The sequence below is a fragment of the Ptychodera flava genome, chromosome 12 (genome assembly GCF_041260155.1).
Source record: "Ptychodera flava strain L36383 chromosome 12, AS_Pfla_20210202, whole genome shotgun sequence".
Classification (NCBI taxonomy): Eukaryota; Metazoa; Hemichordata; class Enteropneusta; family Ptychoderidae; genus Ptychodera; species Ptychodera flava.
In genome coordinates, this window is record NC_091939.1 from 17,911,955 (window position 1) to 17,932,842 (window position 20,888).

Here is a 20,888-nt window from a genome sequence, read left to right on the forward strand (position 1 = left end):
TTCCAGGTTTGAATCAACTTGTGAAAGATTATCATGCCATTGCTCGTGATGCTTTCCTGTTGTGGCGGGACTCTGGCAGTCCCAGACAATTAAGGTCTGATTTTTGATCTTATAAGGACATCATGTGCTAAGTTTAAGTATGTTTTTAAGATCTGTAAAAATAGTGAGTCTCAAATGAGAGCTAACGCAATTTCTAAGATGTATGAATTATTCACTCTTGATAAGTGTATAGTCTACTGTACACAACTGATCATCAATTTGGTTTTAAAGAAAGTCACTCAACTGATATATGTGTGTTTTTATTAAAAGAAATTATTGATTTTTATAAGCGTCATAATACCCCTGTTTTCCTTTGTTTTCTTGATACGACAAAAGCCTTCGATAAAGTGAATCATTGGACACAACGCATATTGTTTGATAGAGTTGATAGAGGTATTCCGAATTTTATAGTTCGTATGTTGGTTTATTGGTATAGGCATCAAGAATTTGCTGTAATAAATAAATAAATAAATAAAATAAATAAATAAAATTGTTTGGATCTGGATATTACACAGGCAGACTTCCTCTAAATTATTTAACACAGGACCTGTAGCAGTACAGGTACTGATATATTTGGTCTCTTCAGGTGTTACGTATGGTGATGCAAAAGGTAACACAAATTATCAGCAAACTTGATTATGTGTATTTGTATGTGAGGTATTTAGGTTATGAATTCCATTTTCAAATAATTGGCCAACTTTTTAGAACTTCAGGGTCAGTGGGGAGGAACAAAAGGCATGTACACATGCACACCGGGAGTTGCAGAACTTGTCAAAGTCTTTAACGCAGAAAAAAGGAAACTTAGAAATGAGCTCTATCTGCGTGAACCTGACAGAAAAGTTGAAATGGGTGAGAAAAGCATGAAGGGTAAATGCTTTTGTGAAACTCTTTGAAAATGTGGAGAAGACAGTGAAAATGGAGTGTTTATACTGCCATTTTATCAATAAAATTCTCCAGGACTTGTTTAACTTGTCCAGGAATGGCTATCATCAATTTTTCAACTAAAAACAATGAAATGTACCTTTCCTATGACATGCCATCCAGAAATAGATTAAGTATCACAGTGTATGGCTAATAGGGGTGTATGGTACCAGTAGTATATAATTTTGTAAACATTTTCTAAATCTCAGCTCTGTAGCTACATGTAGCACTGACACATTTTTTCACGAAAATAATTTCTTTCTTGTATAACCAAGGATTTCTTTGCTGAATTGGACGTGGTTGATTTACACCAATCATTCATGCTTGTCAACGCCATTACAATTTAAAGAAATTCTTTTAAAAGTCATGGGGCAAGAACTTGTACAATATATACTGTTTTTAATTCAAATTTTACAAGCTAGAAGCACGGCCAGGATATCATAAACAATCAGTATAGTCTTTGATTAATAGTTTCAGCATCTAACTGTAATAAAGTTGTAAATCCTCTGAAGTAGGAGAAAAAACTTTTCTATTTCCTTAAATAACACAGATATCAGTCCTTTTCTGGCTAAACATTCTTTGGATTACTCCGAACATTACCTTTGAGAATTGACAGCTAATTCATAACTTTAACCCTTTGAGTGATTTTTTTCTCACCAAAATTTTAGTCCAACATTTTACCAATTTTTATGAACTTTTCTGTAATTTTTCTGATAATTTTGGACCAAATGAACAGAATATTTCATTGGCCTAAGTTTTTTATCAAAATTCTTGCAAAAATCTGACAAATATTGACTTAGGTATAATTTATAAGGGTGACAAAAATTGAATTTTGCGCTCAAAAGGTTTAAACCCAAAACTTGCATTCACAGCAGCGCGTCAAACAAAGACTATACACAGAACTGATATTCAGTGTAGCAAATCTGCTGAAAGTATGGTACGTACAACATTTTACTTAAATTCTGCTTTAAATCTTACCAGTATTTTCATATTTTATAATATCGTGTTTATGCTCATCACCCTTAAACTTGGAATACATGTGTGTATGTCATGCATGGAGTAGTTTTAGGCTAATTCAATTGCTGTTCATTGATTTTGCAGTGTCGTTTCACTCCATTAAAAAAATAATGCACTTGATATATGTTACAGATGGAATACAATCAGGACTGACCAGGCTGTCATTTTTGGCACATGGACTTGGTGAAGAGTTAGATCAGCACAATGAACTTGTTGACAGGATAAATATGAAGGCTGCTGATGTGGACACTACAATTTACAAAACAAACAAAGATATTAATAAACTTCTCTATACATGACCATGTCATTAAGAGCATTGTATTTTTGAACCTAAACAATGCCATGCATTCAAATCTATCATTATTTGATTTGGACATGAAGATTTTGATACTTAAACCACTTTTTAATTTTAACAACAAATTTACTGTAAGTCCAAATATCATCTGTAAGTGCATGAAATTTTGCTTTGACTTGATTTTCAGAATGCGCTTTCAAAAATGCACCGAGAATTCGAGAAATGTAAAAGTTGATAAAAAGAGTTCTTTCTAACACTGCAATTGTAATATTATTTGTGGACCATTTATACTTTGTTCTGTATATGTATATTGTACACTCAATTAATTTTAATAATTGATTAACCAATTTTTTAATTTTGGTTGCAATTAAAATAAATATTTTGGTGATAAACTGAGTTTCAGTCAACCAATATTCACTTCTGAACAGATCAATCCCAGCTGGCTCGCAAATGATATGTAATAGTCATAAGCCCATATCTTCAAAACAGCATCATGCTTCTAGCTCTGATACAACTAGAATACTACTTTAATCACAATCACAAAATTCAAATTATTCAGTAAGTATTCACCTCTCATCTCCCCATCCCCATCCCCACCCCCACCTAGGTGTGCAAAGCACACCCAAGAATCCCTTACCAATATCAATAAATTATATTGAAAGAGCTCAGTGGCTATGGTGACCAAGTATATTTTACTTGCATAAATCCTATTTTCCTTTGCCATACATATATGGGTTAATCTTGAAAGCTGATGCAGGTTTGTGATGTGAAATTTGCAACCTATTATGGTAATCAATGCACAACAACTTTGCACATATATTTTGATTAATATGACTTAAAGTTACATAAATCACATTTAAAGAATTTTAATGGCTTTGTTTTGATTTCTACAAAGGTCTTGTTTTATGACCATTTTATTACAGTCATTCACATACACTCTCAATTGGTGCTGTAAATGAGAATTTACATCAGGAACCAACTTTTCTAAAAATGTGAGTGATATTTCAAGCCTGAAGATTGCTCTAAAATTCGAAAAGGACTGTAAAAAGTTCCAAACCTTTGAAAATAAAATATACCAAGTCTGCCATTTCAAATTATCAGATTTTTGGTTGACATTGTAACTGTACAAAGAAGTTCAGGTTTGAAACAAAAGAAAGTTTAAGTTATGACAGCATGATTACAAATATTATACTTTTTAATGACTTGTTTGCTATATTTAATATTTTTGATGAACATCAATTTCTGTGTCTTATATATATTTTTTGCTGAGGCATTTGATAGGTGTCTGTGTCACTGATACTTTCTTTATTTTCTTGCATTTTATAACTGCAATCTCTCCCATTACAGTAATATATTGTACAGTGATAAATTTGCTAAAAATATCTCTTAGTTCATATATTGGCATAACCCATCTTGGAGAGTTGTCGTAATACTTTAACTGCCTTTATTGTGAGAACTACAACACTTTACACATCTTCCAAACTATCATGATTTTATGCTCATGAAAGTTGCAACAAAATGGCAAGCTATAATGGTGGTGGAAACCGATCCTTGGATGGCTGTGACAGGGTGGAAATACAGAATAAGATCCATGAAACTGAAGGTAAAATGTTACAGAGTGTGAAGAATTCCCTCCAACTTGTTAATGAATCAGAACAAATGGGTATAGAAACGGGAAAGGTCAGTACATTCCTGATTTCAACTCTCAATTGTTTTCAGTGTTTTACATATACATTTTACTTGTTTTAACTCTTTGAGTGACATTAAATCAGAATTCTTGGAGACTATTTAATTTTGAATTTACCCCTTTCAATAAAACAGGAACTTATAAGTCAAGGGGAGAGGCTAAACAAAACTGAAGAAAAACTTGATCAGATCAACAAAGACATGAAAACCACAACAAAACGTATTGCCTTTATGAAAAGTTCTTTGGGTGGATATATCAATATAATTCGAACGAGATTAAAGCCAAAGGAAAAAGTATCTAAATGGCAGAGCAGTGAGCTTTTGAGGAAAGTTACTGAAGGAACGGAAGCTGGAGAAAGACAGAATGATGAGCATCCGGCCTTGAAATTACGAAATCCTTCATTGAGTCAAAGTCGTGATTATTCTACTGATAATATTGATCAACAGATTAATGAAAACTTAGGTGGGTAAATATATAATTTCATTTGACTTATTGCATCCCACCAGAAGAGTCACATTGTCACTTTAATATTGTTTGAAAAGGTCTTTTACGCTGCTAGTTTTGCTGAAATGAATATCCACAAAGTAACCTGGGGAAAATAGCTAGGTTTGACACTTCTTTATAACAATTTAACAATTTTGATGGATCTTTTGAGAGCTTTTGAATGACAAAATGTGTGGTTCAGTTGGTCCTGAATTACACTCAGTTTAAATAGACATATTCATATGCATAGAATAATACTAGGCAGTTGCACTGTCACACAATCAGTTACTGCAGAAATGCAAAACTCAGTGTGGACAGCCGGGATATTTTGAAGTTTTAATACTTGAAATGGTAGCGATTACCAGTAATTTCCACCTTGGCAAAGGGTGGAAATCATCAGAAAAACACACTACTTTACAGAGTCCTGGGCTTATACATCGTACATCAAATCTACTTTCATATTCACAGATCTGATTTATTACTCAGGCATCAGATCAAGTGCATGTTAAATAAGTAAAAGAACACATAAATGAACCACAATTAAGATATAATAATAGAATCTAGCATTATGTGCTCAACTATTATTGAATTTTGAGCAGAAATGGCAAGCTTGAACCACTCAATAATATTAGAATTTTGAATTAAATTAATTAGTTTAAATTAGGTCACATAATATACTAAGTAGGTTGCCATGGCGATTCATCAGAATGTCTCCTTTTTGTACATTTTTAGCAATCAAAAAGTTAGACTCTGTGTGCACAAGATAGAAATAAATAGATTGCATATATGTCCCTAAGTTTTGATTTCAGACTGGGATTTTTTTAATGCAGGAGTAACTAACCACTGTGACAATTAACTCTCGTATAACCATGCTTTCAAAGGCCAACTAATGCAGTGATTTTGTTTCCAATTTACTCACACTCATGCATATGATTTCATTACAGATGAACTAAGCTCAGGAGTGACTGGACTCAAACATTTGGCCCTGGGAATTGCTGAAGAGTTAGACATACAAAATAAACAACTGGATAGAATACAGGAGAAGGCCAGTAAGGCAGACAGTACGACATTCAATGCAGCCAAAAATGTGAACAAACTTCTCTACAAATGAATCTTTGTATAACAACTAAAGAAATTCTGACAAAAAAAGAATCAGTTTTTAATCATTATTTTGATCTAGACGTTACACAGTGACTTCCTCTAAATTATTTAACACAGGACCTGTAGCAGTACAGGTACTGATATATTTGGTCTCTTCAGGTGTTACGTATGGTGATGCAAAAGGTAACACAAATTATCAGCAAACTTGATCTGTCATTATACTTATTTGTATGTGAGGTATTTAGGTTATGAAGTGCGTTTTCAAATAAGTGGCCTACCCTACAGAACATTAGGGTCAGTGGGGAGGAACAAAAGAGTTGCAGAACTTGTTAAAGTCTTTAACGCAGAAAGAAGGAAACTTTAATGACAAAAAAGGTTGAAATGGGTGAGAAAAGTATTAAGGGTAAATATTTTTATGAAACTCTTTGAAAATGTGGAGAAGACTGTGACAACGGAGTGTTTATACTGCCATTTTATCAATAAAATCCTCCAGGACTTGTTTGACTTGTCCAGGAATGTCATCATCAATTTTTCAACTAGAAACAATGAAATGTACCTTTCCTGACGCATGCCTTCCAGAAATAGATTACTGTAAGTATAGGGTAGTATGTTACCAGTAGTATATAATTTTGTTAATATTTTCTAAATCTCAGCTCTTGCAGCTAGAGCCGACACATTTTTCATGAAAGTCATTTATTTTTTGCATAACCAAAGATTTCTTTGCTGAATTGGACGTGGCTGATTTACACTAACCATTCGTGCTTATCAACTTCATTACAATTTTAAAGAAATCCTTTTAAAAGTCATGGGGCAAGAACTTGTACAATACTGTTTTTAATTTAAACTTTACAAGAAGCACGGCCAGGATATCGTAAATGACCAATATAGTCTTTGATTAATAATTTCAGCATCTAACTGTAATTAAGTTGTAAATCCTCTGAAGAAGTAGGAGAAAAAACTTTTCTATTACATTAAAAAAACATCCAGATATCAGTCCTTTGCTAGGTAAACATTACCCTTGGATTACACCAGACATTGTCTTAGAGAATTGACATGCTACTTCATAGCTTTCCAGTCAAAACTTGCATTCACAGCAGCTAGTCAATCAAAGACTATACATAGAACTGATATTCAATGTAATAAATCTGTTGAAAGTAGTATGTTTCCTTGTGGAAAAAAACACGAAGTCTGTCAAAATTTACTCTGTAAAAATAATGAGCTTTATTCAATAAACTCTTTTTTATTCAAGATATGAAATTGCAGGGGATATTTATTTATTACAATGGATTCTAAAATGCAAAATATTTTTCTACACCAAATCTTTACACAACTGACCCTGTTAAGAATGATTGACTTGAAGGCTAAATGACGCCCTAATTGTGAAGATGGGGACAAGACAAAGGAATTGTTCACATTAACTTCATGCTTGACTATGAAATGAAAGCTTGCAAGCTGGTGTTCAATCGTCATCCAAAAGTAGAAATTCAAGTTGATTTTATCAAGTTTACTTGTTGAACAACAAGGATATTTGAAGACAGAAAGAGACTTTTATGCTGGTACTATTTCTTGCTACAAGTACATCAGTCAAAAAGGAAATCTTACAATAATTTTAATTTGATTTTAAAGATAATCTGGGGCTCTAATAAAGAGATGAATTTGATTATGTGTAGTTGATTCAAGGAAAGTTTAGAGTCTGCATATAGAACTTACGGTATAAATTTGCACAGACCTGAGGTAGCTTTCAAGGGTTTCAGGACACTATTTACTTTAACAGTCACAATATTCAGAACATTGGTATGGGGCAAACAATGAAAATAATACCTGGATCACATTGATGAACATTGGATATTACATCAGCCAAATCTGAATTCACCACGAGAAATGCTACGAGAAATGCTTCTGTTTCAGTCCACACTGAGGGAGTATTATAAATGAAAGTAAATTAATATGATTGTTCAAAAATAATGCTCCGTTAACATGACCATTTTCCACTGTAGCTGTCCTCTTTTGTTTATGCAAAGAAGAAATTGCCTGAATCAAATGAACAAAAAAGCATTGACGACTGTTTATCTGTTTGATGTAAGTTTTTCAAAGTAATCATGAAAAATGTAAAATACTTCAAGATCACTCGTTCCGAGTTGATATTGATACCTTGTTAACTTTGTTGTTATGTGTTAAAAAACAGCTTTGGACTCTTATTGCATGGACAATAAAATGTACAGGCTGTTGAGAATAACTACTAAAAAATTACACACTTGAAAAATCAATAGATTTTACCAATCCTGTTAACTGGTTTTAAAGTATTGCGCTAAGTTCATTGGGAATATGGCTTTCAAATAATTCTTAGTAGCACCGTTGAATATGTACAAACTGGCAGCTGATTGTTCGAACAGATTTATTTTATTGTCATTTTGTCTCGACCCACTCCTCCAAAACCGCAATCTTGGACTCCAATATAGGGCAATATCATGGCTAAGTAACACTCCACGTGAAATGATAGGATGATGGTCACACGCCCTCTAGTGGCAAGATTGTGACATATCCAGAAAGTGATCACAAGTATGGCAGTGTCCGGCCATTGCCAAGCTAAAGCTCTTCAAAGAAAGCAACTCTTGCCTTTGTCGTACCAGCTTTAATCTGAAATAAAGTCAAATCATTATTTGTTAGCTCAATATTGCACAAGCACACCTTTCCTACCTGATAGGTTAGTAGCAGTTATAACTCTGGGTCAATGTGAAGCAGCTTGAAAGGATGTATGCAGTGGCTATAATTGCACTGATTGCAAATGACGTCATTTTTTTCTCTCATTAACATGCATAAATAAATATTTGTCTGCATTTTCCACAAGAAAGATGAAAACTTAAACCTGCTAGTGTTACAATAGATACTAAAAGTCAGCCTAATTTGTATAAATTTATGGTTCAGACTACAAGCTGCAACGACAGTCAAGCATGCAGTAACAAAATTTGTCTGAATTTTAGGCAGCATTGTTCGATGTCGCAGTTGTGCAGCCATATTTAGTAACAAACCTGAAATCGTGATCAACACTATTGAAAAATTCACTGAGGTCAATGGTATTTGGCCAACTAATAGCTACAACTTTCAGAGACACTGCACACAAGCCTGTAACTTCTGTCTACATTAGTACAGCATTTTATAACTGTGTGTTCTCAATGTATCAAGGTCCCGGGATGAAGGAACAGATGGACATCCAAAGCACTTATTCAAGTTAAAGATATACAGTCACCTGTAATCTAAATCTAAATATCTAATCTAAATATGGTCAAAGGGGCGTTCCTTGTATTCAAAATGCGCATGTGAAGGCACTGTTTTTAAAAAGCGACTACCCGCTGTGATTGGTTAGATTTTCTCTTTCCATGGTAACTGTGGCAAAATTGGAACAGGTGACAGTCTACCTTTAACCCTTTCAGTGCTGTGATTTTTCCCACTAAAAGTTTTGTGCAACATTTTACCAATTTTTATGAATCTGTCTGCAATTTTTTTTGATAATTTTGGACCAACTGGACATCACATTTCATTGCCTTCAGTTTTTTATCAAAATTTGGGCAAAAATCTGAAAGAAAATTATTGGAAAGGCGACAAATATTGACTCTGGTGCTCAAAGGGTTAACCATTACAATCTATAGAATTTTTAAAGTTTTGACACATCTTTGATGATACAATTATTTTTAGTGGAAATGAAAAAATATATATATATTATTCTATAGGCTTCCTTGTCATATATATGACAATGGTAGCTAATGACTTGGCTCTAGAACAACCTTTTGAGATGAAATTTGACCGTTTTAATAATACAAGACTACGTTTCTAAAGACCTACCTTTTTCAATGTGGAATATTTTGTGACTCCTCTCTGTACCATGTCGTTGTGAAGTAAATCAAAATGGGTTTGTTTTTCTTCAATTTTCATCACTTCAATTTCTGTTTTCAGTTCATTCAGTTGTTCCTGTAAATGCTTGCTCTTCTCCATGTATTCAACTCTGAGGATTGGGAAAACAAGAAAAATATTCTGTCAATATTTCAACTTGATTAGGCAAGCCTGAAGAAACCTGGACCCACATTGGATAATACTACAAATTCACACAATTCTAGGGGGTCCAGTTGCATCAAAAAGCCATGGAAGTCCATTAAGAAAACCTTATTGTTTTCATAGTGAAGATTGGGCTCAGTTTCCTTCAGTTGCACTCTGATTTTTGTCAGCTGAAAATGCATTACCAGAACAGAAAGCAAAGACACTTTACAAATTTATGAGAAATCAGTCTACACTACAAACTATACACCCCATAGAGAGTGAGCAATGCGAATATTTCTATGGGATCCTGGCCAAATCCCAATCTGGACAACCCAAGTTAATGATACAAGGTACCCCACACATGGTCAGTTGTCGTTGTTGCTCAAAAAATCCCTATCTCACCTTTCTTTTTCTATTTCTAAGGACAGCTGCTCAACATCACCATCAGGGATGAGATCACATGATGTCTCACTGCTTGCTGATAGGTCAGCATCGAGATGGAGGTCTGATAAATCATGTGATATCTCCTGGGAAGGGTACTGGTACATGGGTGGTGCCTGAATGACAGGAGAAACTGACTTTAAATTAAATGCTAAAAAATGCCAAGAAATGTTCATGTATTTCAACTTTAAAATTTGAAAATATTTCTGATTTATTTCTACCTTCTGTATCATACCTCGGAATCAGATGAAGTACATTCATATGAATAAATATCTTTGAACGATATTTTAAAAGCCTCATGGGTGTATCACATTTTTGAGCACTTTAGTCATTTGTCATAAGAAGGAAGCATCTTACAAAGTAACAAGAGTGCTGAAAACATTTTGCTGTCAAATCTTCTCAGGATGTTTTTTTATTCTAATATTTATTTGCCAGTATTTTTTGTGTGGACATATTCTAAAGAGAGACTTACACTCCATGTGTTCTTGGACAATTCTATCAGTTTATCTTTGGCGTTCTTCTCAGCTTCTTTGGCTCGGATGAGTTCTTCCTTCAGTTGTTCTGCTTCCATTGATCTGTGAGAAGGACCAGGTGATAGCATCACTATTAACAATTTTCAATCGAAATGATCATTGTTAACGCCTGGCAGCACACACTAAGGTAGTATGCACCTCAAACTTGACTTTCTGTAAGGAGACTTTTAAATCATTGCCTTTTCAAAATCAAGACTGCCAAAGAGTTAAATTTTTTATCCTTATTTTCTATTATTTTTCTTGTCTTGCCTTCTATCGGAATCCTCTGCTATTTTATTGGCAACTAATTCAGCGTCCAGGGCCTTCAGTTCCATCATCCGCTTCTCTTCTTCAGACTTACATGAACACAAAGAAAAAACAAAAACAAAAAGAAACTTAAGTGAAATCATTGACTGGAAGACCCATAGTGGAAACAATCAACACTAAATGGCAGACTTTAATGGATCTATACTACAGAACAGATTTGTATTCTTTCAAGTCCGTGACTTGCTCAACTTGCACTTTCAAAGGAACATATTGAAAATTCCTTCCAAAATTATACTTATCCCCTTCTTCAACACATTATCTTAAACGACACTGTCTTTGTCCAGCAACACTGACAAATTGGCCAAGCCTTGTCTTGTAATGTACTCACTTTTATCGCCTGTAAACTTATTCTTTGGATTTCTTGATCAGCTTCTGCAGCTTTCTTAGCCAATAGCAACGCCTCTTCTTCAGCGATGTTGGCTTTCTCTGCCAGCAACTCAGCTGTCTCTTGTGATCTTAACTGAGCAAAGAAGCAGGAAAAAAGTCTGACCTTACAGCCGAGCTGACTTCAAAGTGAACATGACATAATGTTTCAAACCAGTCTGAGAGTCACGTATCAAAATGTGGAAAATACACACTGAAGTGTGATTTGAATAATGTGCAGCACATAGCCATCACAAACAGATCTTTCATACCCTGACCTTTGACCTTTACAAAACAAGGCAGGCAAGCTGGGCTTTATCAAAATGTTCATTGTGAAACAGTCATTATCTTGAACAGTATAATATGTTCAGAGAGTTATTTTGTTTGAAGATACTGAGTGTAGTGATCTCAATATTGAAATCTTGTCAAAGAATCAGTCAAAAGTAAGATGCTCTCATCCAATTCAAGTTCTGTAGAACACAAGATATGATCAATAACATCATGACATACCTTTTTGTATTTGAAATATTCCAATTCTAATTTTACTACCATATGACTGAAAACATACTGGTAAGGGTTAGAGCATCTCTCAGAATCTTTCAATTACAGGAAAGGACAACATATTATACCTCAAATAAAGCCATCGTCCATGTGATGGGAGCTGTAATCTCATTTTGTAACATTACTTACCAATGCTTCATTGGAAAGCCTTGCTTCTTCTCTGAAGTGACGTAATTGTCTCTCCATCTCCTCTTTCTCCCTCTCTGCAATCTCTCTCAGATGCTTCTCTCTGGCAAGTTTATTACGTTCAATCTGCATGGGGGAAAAGACATTCTTCATGTACAACTTTGTCACAGAGGTGATTGTAAAATCAAGAATCATAGTGTGTTTGTAATTTATTTGCCATCTTAATTCTTATTGTCAAATCAAAATGCCCATATAATTATTTATCTTCTTGTGAATAGAATACATTTCGCATCTGAAAATTTAACATGATTTCACCCTTTTTTCATTATAATACTGTGTGAAAGCCATAACTCTCATCTGTTTTTGTATGCTGTTCAGATACTTACATTAAGTGGTATCAGACCCAAAATAGTCAATACCTTTCTATAACTTTGGTTTGGTTTAACTCTATTATTCTCAATTATTACTTTGGCTCTACATACAGGAAAATAGGTGTTTGCTGTGAAAATGTTGATGTGCTCCTTAGAGTGTCCTATTTACCTACAAGTATTGACTGATAAATGTCAGAAATAAATGCTTGGAATCATATTGAAGAAATCTTGAAAGCAACAAACTGGCTTTAAAAATTCAATTTGAGTGCTTCTGAAAAGCTTGGACAAACAAACCTGTGACAAGAATCACGACAGAGTCTAAAATCACTCATACCTGTTTCCGAGCTTTCTCTTCCCTGGCCTGCGCCTTCATCTGCTGCACTTCAATGGTGTCGACTTTCCGCCGCCTCATGAATAATTCATGATTGCCCACACAGAGCTGTAAGATCTGTTGATAGGCAAGGATGCATAAGTTACACAGTTGGCTACAGGATTGATAAAACTACTTTGCTTCAGGAAGATTTTAATCGTGAAATCATAAAGAACATTTGAAATGAAATTATCACAGAGAATTAAGATTTCTAGACATAATTAATGGTACTATCTGCTTTTGACATTCACACGTGATGGGTGAAATTAAAGGAGCTGCTTTTTGTCTTTGAAGCAATAAAATTAATAGAGATACTCACAACTTTGTTGACTCTCAACTTTTGAGAATAGAAGATAAAGTCTGGGGATTTCTTGTCAATTGGCTTGATGACAAACTGAAGTAAATGTAAAGGGGAGAAAAGAGAGTTATGATTCATAGCCTCCAGAGCCTGACCATCCTGTACTTGCTGTTTCTTGTTGTCTCTTGCTGTCACATCTCCATGGTCAACAAATACAAATACATTGATATACCACTAAAATAAATGTGGAAATCTGGTAACATTCAGGTAGAATGCACCTCGGCGATGGATATTCGGACTTTCAAATTTTTACAAATCTTTTCTGATCTACCAATTCAGGGGGCTCATTTTAAAGCTCTGAGAATTAAAAAAAATTAACGGTCTTAGTCTTTCATAAATAAAAATAAATATTTTTCTTCAAAGAATTAGCACACGGATGGTAGTCATTTTGAATGACAAATATTGGGAAACGTTTGGTTATTTGTTCCTCTGGTACCAAACTTTTGACCCCTGACTTTTATTTTTGTTTCTGTACAAGAATGGTTGAAAATTTCACTGAGGAAATTTTGTGCAAAAGTTTAAGTCTTTCATTTTTGAGGTGTATACTATATGAACCAGCTAAGCATCCCAAACAAAACCTGTGAAGTGTTAAGTAAATTACAGAATGATGCACATGAATGAATGACACACCTGTATTTACCTGAAGCAAAGCCTTTAGACTGGCTAAAATTGCCCAGATGTATAGATGAAATGTGATTCAACATTGTCTTATACAGTTATTTTTCATAATTTTGCTTTCTCTTGTTTTCAGGTGTGACTTGACATTGCAAAATAAGGGTTCTCTTTGGTTTGACTGTCTATGCCACACTTCATGATTGAATGTAGACAGGACCAACATATTATTATGCTTTGTCACCTTGTTAAGTAATCAAGGGGATGAATTCTCTATTTCTGCATGTACTTGAAAACTTTGTATTAAGAAGTGAAAAACTGACCTTTTTATCATGGAAAGATATATTCCTAATTTCACTCCATGGAAAAGATATTTTGGCAACCAGTTGGTTGTCCTTCTCATAAATGTTTAAACCCAGCGCATCTACTCCAAGAAACAGATCTGTGTTCTTCTTATTCTGCAATGATTGAATAAATAATATGCATTATATCAACAAAATATAAATGCTATCAAAAGTACTTAATATTCACAAGATGGAATCTTGACTCACATTTTACATGTATGGACTATGAATGTCTCTTCCACATAGGCTTTTTACTCTTGACTAATTTGTGTTCATCTAAAGCCATAAATGGAAAACACCTTTCTATTCTGTACAACCCTTTCACCACCATGGTTTAGCCCAACCCCATTGTTATCACTGATGATTGTGGACCTGTTTACAGGGAATTGGGGGGAGAACAGGTTAAGCTTTGGAACTGCAACGAATGACTCGCATGATGATGACTACACGGGAAGTCCTTACCTTGATTTCAAAGTAGTTCACTCCATACATCTCTAAGTCCTGGGCAATTTTCAGGTATTCCATCTCTGCTTCATCTCTGCATTTGAAATTTGAAGTTGACACATTTGTGGTGAGAGGCCAATTCAATCAAACTTCAATGCTATCTGAGAACTTAAAACCTTGGAGACAATCTTGCTCATTTAAGTTTCAACTGAAACATACGTTGAACAGCAAATCTGTGATCGTTGGAATGCTTTTTCTCTTGAACAGAAATGGATCATAGATTCTTGCAAATGGTAAGAAAAGAGACATTTAATCCGCATATGTAGTAATGTACAATGGGTCTAAATGGGAACATTTTGCATCCATATGGAACCCTGTGTACTTTCCAAACAATAACTGTGTGACATCAAAGCATGTTCTTTACATATGACACTTAAATGACTTCAATATAATAATGCTACACTATATTTTTATAAATACCAGAACTAAAATATACTGCATGTGATACTGTATGACTTGATATGATAGCATACAAGAGATTGAAATAAGAACGAAATGAGGGTTCATCTTTGTATCTGGTAAGTGCATTCAGTATAGTTTGCCTAAACCTTACAATCACTTGAGTGCAGAAATGAGGATAGACATTCAAGCTACCTGGACATTCCTCGATGTTCCTCATACCAGGCTGAAATTCTCTCCTCCCACATGTCAGGGGTCATCTGATATTGGTCAATGACCTTTTTGGGAAGAAGTTCCTCGTCTGACAGGAAACCCGGCACATGAACTTCTGGATCATAATCGCCAAACTTGGAAGAAAAATTAGAATAATCAGAACATTATGAAATGAAAGAAGTGCTATATACTATGGGAATTTTTTGAGGTAACTTTTCAGAACATAGATAAAAATTATGATAAAAAAATGTTGTGAATCACGCGTTGACTTTTTGCCTTGTCTTTATCGCAGGTGCATTATCTAAAATGGTCATATTAATAATGAAATCAAATGACTTTATCATAGGGGTTCAACATTTCTACAATTCACTGAATATTAAATCATCTTTTGAACAACTATTTTTTGGTATAAAAAAATGAAAGTTCATGTACCCTTCCCTCCATTTATGAAAAACTGGGGAGAGTGTTGCACATCCAAACCTTTCACAGGAAATGAAAACTACCGGTATCATCAATAACATCAATATAAGTCCATCTGGCTGTCATCAACACTGATATTTATGATACTTTACCATGTTAAGAAAGTTGACAATACTATAACAGTAAATAGGGACAATAACCAGGATGCTACAGAAATTGATAACTTTCATGACCCCTATGTGACCCCTACATCCTGGTGCTTTTCATGGTCTGTGGTGATTTGATATTCAATTTACTGGCTTCTGTACTCACCAAAAATGCCACTTTAAATTTTATGATGAGTTTTAAAAAGGAATGCATTCAAAAAGACATTTTGCACCAACTTAGCAAACTTGTATTAACTGAAAAGTCAGGATGCAAGGCCATGCAGAGGTCATACAATCAGTCTCTGTGTTTTGGCTTTCTCAATGTGTTGAGAAGATTTCTTAGAAAAGCAATGTGTATGATCTTTAACTTACCTTGGCCTGTACAGCGTAGGATGCCAATAAAACTGAGGCTTCTGGAGGGCAGTAGATTTCTTGGTTTAGGATCTGCTGTTTCACTTGAAGGAAGAATAAATGCTGTGTGATTTCCTGGATGAGTTCTTCGTGCACCTCCTCCGGGAAATACATGACCATCAGATGGAACATGACAGGATTGGTCTTGGGAAGATCTTGTTCTACGATCTGTTGAGAATATCAATCATTTGGTTTTAGTTTGTCAACTTAATTTTGTGTTTGTGCAGGTTAGATTTGAACTTGTACAGTATGGAGAGATCACACACAAAATATTGAAACAACTTCACTTGTTTACTGAACTACCTTGTTTGTAAGGGTGCAGTGCGTCATACCATGTGATTTGGATGCAGAGTTAAAGGGAAGCTGTACACCACAGATGGACAGTAAACAGAAAGACAACAGAAGTCTGATCAAATTGCTACCTTGTAAGTAAGTCATCCATGAAAAATGAGGAAACTTTTGCTTGACCTCCACTTCATAAAGTATATAAATAAATGTCTCCAATATTTCATGACATTCAAATATTGTTGTATGAAGCATGACTGTATCTGTTATTACATTTAACTCTAATGTTGAGTAAATAAAAGATTATACAAATACTGTTTTTTAACAAATGGGATCACTCAATGAATTTGCTGTTGAATGCTTAGCTTAATCCAAAATAGTTTCAACTCAAAGGATATTTACTAACTAGATATCAGTAACAAGTCTTCAGTGATTATTTTACATATACCTTGCAAAATTGTTTGGTCACCTAGAACTTTGACCAAAAGAGATGGAAAAGGACAGATATAAATAAATTTTTGTTACCACACATGAATTGTAAGTAACGGCATTAGGATACACACATCCAAGATTCTCAATGATGGTATTTTGAAGGGTGGGTTACCCCTGTGGTTTTGGACAAACTTATTACACCAAAGCATCAATTTGCATGACACAAGAATATGCAAATTTGATGTTGATATGTAAATTAGCCCTGATTTCTGTTTTTGACGACTGGTGAACAGTAACAGCACACTGGGAAGCATACCTGTATGTCAACAGTCATTTAACACCACAAGAACTTGTACTGGTGCATAAAGCAAGCACACAATGTATAGAACAATTTCTTGACAAAGACACAAAAAGTCACATGTTCACATAACTTTTGGTACACGCTACATTTCAAAGTTTAGCCCTACCTCACACAAGAAGAAATAGGGTTAAAAACAATGACAAACCTTTTTCTCCGGTCTTAGCCATACATTATGGTTCTTCTTGTCACGATATTTGAGCCCAAAATACCAAGTTTCCCGGAGTCCGATTGTTCTACAGACCAGCTCAAACAACTGTTTACCAGTTGCCTTCCACTGTCGCAGAGAGTAGGAAATAAATAATGGTAAGAAATGAGCATAGTCATGAACACATGTACAGTGGTATGCCCAGTACCGTATCCCTGGGAGTCTTTGAATTTTCCACAAAGCATTCCACGAGTCAAATTTATGAGTGGGAAAGAGAACGATTTAAGGTGGAACGCACCTCGGGGACAGACATTTGGACTCTCAAACTTTACAATTCTCTTCTGATATACCACATGTGGGGGTTCAATTTAAAGCTCTTGGTAAAAGAAAACTTTTCACTGGCTTAGTTTTTTGAAATTCGAAAATTTTATTTTTCTCCATAGAGTTAACACAAGGATGGCGGCCATTTTGAATTTCTAATATCGGTAAATCTTAGGTAATTTGTTTCTCTAGTACCAAAATTTGCACGGTGACCCCCTATTTTTATTTTTGATTTGAAAGAGAATGATTGAAAGATTCCTTGGGGAAAGTTAGAGCAAACGTTTAAGTCTTTCACTTTCGAGGTGCATATACTACCTTAACCACACTGCTTGGAACTTAATGTGATTGATCACACTTAGAAATGTTCACTGCGGTGCATGTGCAGTGCCTACCTTTTCTGGTCAAGTCATTCAAAGTCAATAGAATACTCATAGTCACACATTGCTGTGTCACACACTATCAGTATCAGGTCAAGTCAAAGAAATCAATCTCTATAATGTATGTCTTCTTCAGCAAGACAAGCCAGGGAAAATCATGTTTATGTAGATTTTAGGGGTCTTCCAATGGTTAAATTCCAGCACATACACTTTCAGAGTATTCAAAGGAGTAATTCTAGCACACAAACTTTCAAGAATATCTGGAAGAGTAACCTGGGCTGATTCTTCATATCTGGTTGTCACTAGTGTTCCTTACTAGGATCACTGTCACGATAACTATGGTGGCCCCACAGACTAGCTGGTCGTCCAAGATAGAACCTTTACATCTTTAATATTCACTTGCTTGCTAAACTATAGTCTGATGGAGCAATATGGTTAATTCACTAGTTTGTGCACAACATTTTTTGTCCCATACCTTGCACCACTGGTACAGATCACCCCTGACATTTTAACTACAATCTTTTAATGAGATGGTGACTGGTATCATGATCATGATATCACTCATTGGTACCTTGCATGATTATGATATCATTTTGTCATTATAAATTCCCTGCATTATTCTAGATAGCAGAGACCAAGTGTGAATAAACAAAGTGCTAAACGCAGCTGTTCCCAAGATTTCGAAGTGTTGCAGAGTGTGTTGGGAATGCTTCAGTAAGTTACTTAAATTCCCTCGAGGTAAAAGGCTGGAGAATGTAACAATTTTATAACAATTATATTTTCAAAGGTTCTAAATAAGTCATTGATGTGTATTTTCATAACAACTGAACAAAACAAATATTAATTTCTTCTGTAACGTTTTCTCTATCACAGACAACCACAGTTCCAACTTTTGTGTCAGTAAATATATTTAGCACAAAAGGTCAGAGGTGACACAGAACAAACAAGTCCACCAACTATAAAGACATTACTCATGGTTGAATGACTCACTCCAAAGCTATACGAACAGTAGGTAATTGATTTGTTCAATCTGCAGCGGAGGACTCTTGGAACCCTTGATGAAAATTAACATTAATAAATGCCATCTTGCCACTTAAAAGTCAGAGCTAAATTTTAAGCCTATTCTTAATCTTACTTAAATACAGAAAAGCTGTAACACAAACCAACAATAATTTTACAGCAAATGTGTTTACTCTATACCAATCCATGAATATACATATATACATATAGAGTAATTTTTTACCTCACTTATGAATCCTAAAATCTGTTGAATACACTGCCCTTTTATGTGCAACTATCAATGTTAAAACACTAGATAAAATGTTATGAACATGCATTTTTTTTCTACAATAGGGAGATAGATGTGCATATCTTGAGTATACCGAAGTTGAAAAAATTCACATTCTCCATAAAAAACAATCCTGAGAGGTACCATTTTAAACCCATTATTAACCAGTAAAAGGGTCACATTTTCTTTACTAACAGCAAACTTTGTATGCAAAAATTGTCTGTAATGCAGGGTTATCACCAGGTGAAGGTACAGGGGTGTTTCCACCATGGCGTGGTTAACCATAAGCCAAAATGTGTAAGTCACACCCATCGTCCTGACATCATTCTCAAAATTAGCAAACTTTTCTATCACTATGCAGAAAGGAAAGGAGTAAAATATTCTATTTTATATTAACCAATTGATTCAGTGTGTGTTTTAGCAGTATTTTTGCCTCTCAGCTCAGTCTTCGTGATTTACTATATGTTAAATTATTAAGTACCCTTTACTACACCGTCATTATAAGCATGGCTGTACAAGGAGACAAATTGATGTTAATGCCAATAGTGTCCGTAACATACATGTTTCTGTAAAAATTCTTGACAAGTAAAATATGCGGAAATCGGAATAATAAAAGTAACAACATACACAGCATAAACAAATCAGTGTTGACTGAACAGGTTAATTTCCTTTTATTCCCTACAACTTTGTTATATCTGCATTGAAAAAAAATATATATGCAGGTTACAATCCTCGTATTATACTACTGATACTGCTCATATATATATATTGATTGATGACCGACTATTTGATGGGAGGTAGTGTAGAAATCCTGCATCATGAACTCGTAATTGAATTATTGATAAACTAATAAACAACGCCTATATTAGTAATAATAAATTCTTTGTAGTATGTTGACCCAGCTACTGATGAAATCTTTGAAATGTTTACTCATTATCGTAGCGGGTTTAGGTCCTGCTCGGGATGAAGTAAACAAAAGACGCGGGGCGATTAAACCATCTTTTTAGGGTCTATGATTGTGAACCTGCCAGGACCACAGGAACAGAGATATGAGTGGCTCACCTCAACTCCGAACTCCAGTTCGGCATCGGAGGTGATGACTCGCACATCAAGAACTTTTAGCGATTTTCGCATTAGACTCATTTTCGGCGGATTTTATCGGTCAATCATCGCTAACATTTCTCCTGTCGGGTCTTAGTCATCCCGGTGGCATCCAGTTTTATGAATGTCAACACACTGGCCAACTATTCTTAGACTTCTCACACAGTGCTCAGAGTCTATCTTGAAAAAAAAGGTTGCATCCGGGGAGACCGGAAGTCGGCGAAACTCTTGCTATCCTCTCCTCCTTCTCACCAGGACCAGGAATTGCCAGCCTAAAAAACTTGTAGATCTCTCGCAAATATAGCATAGATGGGGTCATGAGATAAAAATGGATTATGTACTTTTGGATTGCAGGAGTAGAAGGTCTATCACAATCACTGATCAGTCTAACCGAAGCAAAGATCAACACACTGCTTGTGACGTCATAGCAAAAGTTAATAGGTCAGAATGAGGCGAAAGGTTGTTGAATGTTGTGGTCTCTACTCTGTCCTTTTCGCGTAGGTTCGTTAATAAAAACCGCACCTC

At 34.9% G+C, this 20,888-nt stretch overlaps 1 protein-coding gene across 1 annotated transcript; it reads right to left on the bottom strand.

Annotated features, from left to right (window-relative positions):
* Positions 1-6,740: 6,740 nt before the first annotated feature.
* On the bottom strand, positions 6,741-20,802 carry LOC139145248 (merlin-like). The gene is made up of 15 exons (XM_070716280.1): positions 20,325-20,802; positions 17,277-17,405; positions 16,015-16,221; positions 15,059-15,210; positions 14,423-14,498; positions 13,940-14,074; positions 12,966-13,040; positions 12,611-12,724; positions 11,909-12,031; positions 11,184-11,315; positions 10,799-10,884; positions 10,489-10,591; positions 9,978-10,132; positions 9,384-9,543; positions 6,741-8,180 (listed from the first exon to the last, which is right to left on the bottom strand). Exons 1-15 carry the CDS (start codon positions 20,403-20,405, stop codon positions 8,130-8,132), a joined length of 1,779 nt encoding a protein of 592 aa, XP_070572381.1. The 5' UTR covers positions 20,406-20,802; the 3' UTR covers positions 6,741-8,129.
* Between the last annotated feature and the right edge of the window lie 86 nt (positions 20,803-20,888).